This window comes from Priapulus caudatus, unplaced genomic scaffold, assembly GCF_000485595.1.
Source record: "Priapulus caudatus unplaced genomic scaffold, Priapulus_caudatus-5.0.1 Scaffold179, whole genome shotgun sequence".
Lineage (NCBI taxonomy): Eukaryota > Metazoa > Priapulida > Priapulimorpha > Priapulimorphida > Priapulidae > Priapulus > Priapulus caudatus.
The window spans coordinates 26,527-33,317 of record NW_014577240.1 but is presented as its reverse complement, the minus strand read 5'-3'; the positions used below and the strand labels follow the sequence as shown (position 1 = coordinate 33,317).

Here is a 6,791-nt window from a genome sequence, read left to right as displayed (position 1 = left end):
AATGTGAACACATTTGGGACTAACAGGGTTTACTAGAATCCCACCACTCCACCACAGAGTCACCGCAGTAGACGTTAGATGAGCGCTGTCGCTCCGCGGCACTTGTTGGTTTAATCAAGCACGCACACACGCACGCACCTCAAGCTGAAGTGCCGAGTGATGTTTATATTTATAGTAATAATATTACTACTACAACTTATAACATTAATCATAATAATAATAATAATAATAATAATAGGGGTCTAATAATAATAATAATAATAATAATAATAGTTATAATAATAATAATAATAATAATAATAATAGCCGCAGCAGCAGAAGAAGAGGTAAAAGTGGAGGTCGCGGTGGTGGTTGCGGCGGCGGCGGTGGCGGCGGTGGCGGCGGCGGCGGCGGCGGCGGAGGCGGTGGTGGTGGTGTAGTTGTTGCTTGTGGTCGTGGTGGTCGTGGTGGTCGTGGTGGTCGTGGTGGTCGTGGTGGTCGTGGTGGTCTTGGTGGTCGTGGTGGTGGTGGTGGTCGTGGTGGTCGTAGTGGTCGTGGTGGTCGTGGTGGTCGTGGTGGTCGTGGTGGTCGTGGTGGGGGTGGCGGTTGCAACGGCAGCGGCAGCAGTGGTGGCGGTGCCAGCGCCGGTAGTGACGGCGGTATTTTGCATGCAGTGACATTCGTACAAATAATCTTCTCATGTCTCAGGATGATCAGCTCGATGCCCATACAGCCCTACAAAGCTCCCGTGTCCGACGTGTTCCTCAAGATCGTTAAGGGCACAGACCTCAGTGGCTCCCCTTCAACCGCACTCATCGTGGGTCAGGACGCGACCTTGGTCGTCACTCTGAAGGACAACAGTACGTAGGCTTTTGTCGTTAGCAGCTTAATTTTTAGCGTTGTGTCCGCTGAAACGAGCAGCCTACGTTTTCCGAGTGGAATCTTTCGTGAAAGACTGAATACGTGATATATATATATCAAGAGCTAATAATACCTATTACTGGTATTATTAGCTCTTGATATATATATAATTCGATTTCCTAAAGAGACGTTGCGCATGTTTCCGTTCGCATTCACACTGGTATAGGATCCCGGATTCTGCATGGCCATGCTAACTATTCTGCGCCTGTCTGCATGCGACTGCCATTACGTACGCTGTACCACAGAGTGCTTGCCGTTCCAGGTCATTGGGACATCACGGTGACAAACTGCGTAGCACATGACGGTGTCAACTCTATCATGCTCATTGACGAACATGGGTGCGTCTTCTGCGGATCACTGTGACTCTTGGAACAATCAGATCTCGTGATAATATAAGAGTAATTTAATCTCATGATAATTTTGTAGTATCGAACATATTTGCTATAATTTCGAAACTGTTGCCGAAAGGTTAATCATAATAATCTATCATGAAATAATTATTAGTTTATTGCGACGTCTCTTAACAATGACGCGGTATTTATGTCAAGATATTGTTGTCATAGTAATACGGGTGATACAAATGTGACGTGACATTGTTATCGGTAATCGTTGATCGCGTAAACGATTCGATTAATCGCGTAACGTTGGAATGGCGACGCTACGATCAGTGATCATACTATAAAAGAAAAAGTCTCCATCGCTGGTGCAGCTAAACATTCGTGCCTTCATAACAGATTTTAATGGCGCTTTCGCGCATTGTAGTGATTTCTGAAACGATGAAGAAATAACATAGGATAAGTAATAACAATGAGATAAATAACATAAATAACGATCATTCACTGCAGCTGTCCAGCAGATAGCAACTTGGTTAGCCGCATCAACAAACTGCGGGATTATCCGAAGCACGGGTTGATCACCTTGGCTGCGCAGTTCACGGCATTTAAGTTCCCAGACAGACCGCATGTCTACTTCCAGTGCTCCGTTCTCGTCTGCTTCCACAAATGCTATGACGTAAGTGCTCTGCTTCTGAAAGCAGTAGTTGTTATCAGTCAAAACCCAATGACTCCATTTTGATTAGCGTAGGTAGCGTGTACATCACATCGTTGGGCGCTCTGTATGCAAGCTATAGCACTGTAGTAATATTGCTAGCATGCACTTTAGCAATATAACCAGCACTGTAGCTATATAGCTAGCACTGTAGCTATATAGCAAGCACTGTAGCAATATAGCTGACACTGTAGCAATATAGATAGCACTACTAGCGATCTGTAGCAATATAGCACTAAGTCCTAGCCACAATGTCGTTGAAGCTTAATTATTAGACTTAGCCAATACTATCCCACACGCGCAAACGCCAGCTGTTCGACTTACTGATAATTAACTAGAGCCTAGTTCACTCTTCTAATACATTATGGCTTTCAGCCGCCTTGCTACGCGGCTGGCGCATCAACGACAACGGCAGGTTCTGGTAGACGCTCCGAGCACACATCTTCTGGCGACGGCAACGTTCGGGGATTGTACACGCACGCGGCTCAGGCACCTTCGTCGTTTCCACGCGCTGCCCAGGTATATGGTAAACTCCATCAGACCGCTGACGCACCGCCCGGCAAAGCAACTGAACCTGCTATAGTGTACGATCGTGACCCCCGACAACGAGCTAAGAATTATCGCAGACTCGAGGAGGACTGGGCTATGCGTAAGAGTGAGGCGCAAAGTCAGGATCAGGACGGGTATGGTAGCGTGAGGCAAGATACTAGAATTCCCGATCCCGTCAAGGAGGATCCTGATGTTAACAGCCGTAGAAGTCAGAATACATCATCGGGGATGGATAACATCTACGAGACCATAGGTCGGATACATGAATCTAACAAGCTTCCAACTTCCGGTGATATCTCCTACGATGCACAGTTTCTCATGGAAGCCAGTTCTAAGGGACCAGAGCCTAGGGGTGATGGTACATACGCGGCCACGATTCCAATGGCCGATAATTATGATGACTTGGTTCCTAGGGATGAAATTTATGAGACTGTGGGTCCTAAAGAAAGAACATATACGGAAACTGGTCCCGAAGACGAAGCTTATGATTATCCGAATGAAGAGACGCGTGTGATTTCAGGGAGAAACCGTTACCAGTCCGGGAGAAGAAACCCGGAAAAGAAAGTGCAGTTGACGAGCTATACGTTAACTCTCGACGATTTCCCTGACTCTCGAAGACCCAGGAGACCGGTTACTAAACACGTAGCGCCACCTAGTGAACGCAGGTATGCTGCTCCGTATATGGACTACTTGGACTACAGGCAAAATTTTAAGCGACAGAGTAGCGGCTCACGTTTTAATGAAAAGGAGAACGTGGCGGGACCCAATCAAGATAGAAACAAGCTTCCACGTCATGGCAGTAGACACGAGATGCCACCTGGTGACAACATTTATGAGCTACCGCCTGGTAAGAGGAGATACGAAGCACCACCAGGTGAAAGAAGCTCTGGAGCGCTACCGCATGATAGGAGGTACGAAGCGCCGTCTGGTGAGAGAAAGTACGAAATGCCACCAAGTGAAAGAAGGTATGAAGTACCACCGGGTGATAGGAAGTACGAAGCGCCTCCTGGTGAGAGAAAGTACGAAGTGCCATCTGGTGATAGGAGGTACGAAGCGCCGCCTGGTGAGAGAAAGTACGAAGTGCCACCTGGTGATAGGAGGTACGAAGCGCCTCCTGGTGAGAGAAAGTACGAAGTGCCACCTGGTGATAGGAGGTACGAAGCGCCTCCTGGTGAGAGAAAGTACGAAATGCCACCAGGTGAAAGAAGGTCTGGAGGGCTACCCGGTGAGAGGAGCTACGAAGCGCCGCCTGGTGGGAGAAAGTACGAAATGCTACCAGGTGAAAGAAGGTATGAAGTGCCACCTGGTGATAGAAGGTACGAAGTGTTACCTGATAACCACAGGTATGCCCGATCCTCGGCTGGCAGGTACGATCCGACATCAAGAGACAAAGCCCATAGACCGCACAATACCGAACGGTTCCACACTTACATACACGACGGCAAAGGAATACCAATCCGATTCCCTGATGGCTGGGAGAGGAAGCGACATAGAAGCATCCAGCACGATGAGCACCCCGCCAGGTATGGTGCTCGCTTCTATGAGTCAGGGGCTGACAGAAGGGAGTCCCGAGATGACGATGGCTCAAACGAGTAAAAAAACAAACCTATTTACGGCGCTACAGTATAATTATACTACAGCACTTTATACGCGGGTGTATACCTACCATTTAACTTACGGCTCTCCGTCTTTACATTTAGAAACCTTTGAGTGTATTATTAGAGAACGGCTCGAATTTGTAGAATTGAGACAGAACTATCATTACATTTACAAGAGAGGTTTTCGTTTCATTTCGAATACGTTTACCGTTAGTCGCTGCGTCCGTGTACCCGTAATCTCTTGTCTATCACTAACGGCGACGAAGCACGAAATCTCCTCAGCATTAATATCCGTGATCGCTCTCTTCCAATCATGCAGGCGACGTAATCCCACATTGACCTTCTCTAATGATGACACTGACGGTGAGTTCGGCTATCCACGGGAAAGGTGGCCCCTTATCGGGCGACAGCGGAGAGATGTAGTGGCAGCACTGCTTTTAAAAAGTAACACGGACGTAGATTTCACTAAGATGAGGAGAGGAGTGATCGTCTCCTATCCAGGAGAGACGCAGCAGCCAAATCGTAAGTACGACTGTGGCATGTGCATGAGTATCGATAGCACTGATCAGGGTGATAGCGATTATATATGTTGCCGTGATGTAAGTGTATAGTCGTAATGATGACGATAGTAGTGATGATGATGATGATGATGTTGATGATGATGATGATGATGATGACGATGATGACGATGATGACACGATGATGCTGGCACTATCGGTGATGGCGATGCTGAATTAAAACGATAGTGCTGTTAATAGTCTTGCGTTCGATGTCATAACTATAGTGGCGGTCAAATGCTGCTATATTGCTGTAATTCATGCCACAAGTGCAGATATTGATTAATCGTACTTAATAATGTATTTCACAGATGACGAGTTACTACCGGGATTTCTAAAGACGGGCTGCATTCCTCGCTGGGGCTTTTCTGTAACAGTAGCATCAGTCCTGACACTGTTGCTGTTGTTGTTGATTTTTGTGTTGCATTTGCTTAGACGCCTTCACTATCGAGCCACCTCAGATCGTACAAACATAGCCCACTCTTATCAAGTATACGATAACTAAAGCCGTTGCTAAGTAAAGGTGATTTTACCACAAGCGGTTGATAAGTAAAGCCGTGATAAGCAAAACTCTTGCTTGATATTTCCTGCCTGACTATCACGCGATGTTTGTGGAGCGTATACAATAAACCCGTTTCCGAATACGTAGACTTTGACGTTCAGTTGGCGCTCCGTAACAAATGGAGTCAGTGCAATAAATGGCTTACCTATAAACAGATTACAAAGGTATTCACGTTGGAATATGTTTAATAATTAGGTTGGGCTGCTTACGTAAAATAGAACGCTTTTAAGAATCCTGCTGGAGAGCACGGAATGAAAGCTCTGCCAGCGATTTTCAGCAAAATATGATAACAAATTGATGAATTTAAATTGCTAATTCAGAAATTGTTAATTTAACATACAAATTTGATGTGTTGATAAACATATTATATTATTTAGACTATTTTGCATGACGAGAACTTTACGTAATATATTGCGAGTAAGAAAAACACGAGATATGTTACTTGTAGCAGATGTGACGCTTTTTGATGATGTGATTTTTGTTTTAATAAATATAAAGTATACTTGAATATTTATTATATTTGTTAGAAACATTAGTTGAATTGAACGAATCGGAAGTTCCCCCATGCTGAAAATCAAGGCTAAACTCGCAGGAAGCTTTAGGATGTAAATTTGTGAATAATTTACCCAGGAAATGTATTTGTCTTTCAGTTTAAATCCTATATTATTATATATGCTTTCTCGTATTATTCACGTAATGCATACAGTGATTGAGTGGCATATTTAGGAACTTCATTATCACGTTTAACACGTATAAAGAGTATATGCATGAACACACCCCGAAAAAAGCCGAAAATTTGTTTTTTTCTTTATTCACTGTCCGTTCGTCTGTATCCATATATGCACGTTATCATCGTCTATTTTGTAACTCCTTACGACCTTGGGCTATGAAGATATTTCCATACATCCGCACCCACTCATTTATTCATTGATCTGTCTATGTAATGGACAGGAATGGAATGTAACGACATTATGGCCTGTAGTATCAACGACCTTACACAATTAATATATACGATCATGGGGATATACACCACAGGGGCGTGCTAGCGTTAGTGATACTACTAGTGTTACTGCTAGCGTTAGCGCTAGTAGTGTTAGGCTAGCGTTAGCGCTAGCGTTAGCGTTAGGCTAGCGTAACCTAGCGTAGCGTAGCGTTAGGCTAGGCTAACAGTAGGCTAGCGTTAGCGCTAGCAGTGTTACAGCTAGTGTAGCGCTAGCGTTAGTGCTAGCGTTACTGTAGCTCGAGCTGATCATCGTCTGTTTCGCGGCGCTAGTCGGAGTCGGGTCGGAGTAATATGTATCATGGACATCACAATGTATCATGACATAACAATGTATCATGCCATAACAATGTATCATGGACATCACAATGTATCATGACATAACAATGTATCATGCCATAACAATGTATCATGGACATCACAATGTATCATGACATAACAATGTATCATGCCATAACAATGTATCATGGACATCACAATGTATCATGACATAACAATGTATCATGCCATAACAATGTATCATGGACATCACAATGTATCATGACATAACAATGTATCATGCCATAACAATGTATCAT

At 44.6% G+C, this 6,791-nt stretch overlaps 1 protein-coding gene across 1 annotated transcript in view; it reads left to right on the top strand.

The window, feature by feature from the left end:
- Window positions 1-5,715, top strand: part of LOC106806774 — a 12,959-nt gene extending 7,244 nt beyond the window's left edge. The window contains exons 3-8 of the mRNA XM_014808843.1: window positions 688-839; window positions 1,163-1,238; window positions 1,746-1,911; window positions 2,323-4,019; window positions 4,414-4,616; window positions 4,963-5,715. Coding sequence (XP_014664329.1) covers window positions 688-839; window positions 1,163-1,238; window positions 1,746-1,911; window positions 2,323-4,019; window positions 4,414-4,616; window positions 4,963-5,156 — 2,488 coding nt within the window. The 3' untranslated portion in view covers window positions 5,157-5,715. The remainder of the gene's footprint in view (window positions 1-687; window positions 840-1,162; window positions 1,239-1,745; window positions 1,912-2,322; window positions 4,020-4,413; window positions 4,617-4,962) is intronic.
- Window positions 5,716-6,791: the final 1,076 nt, after the last annotated feature.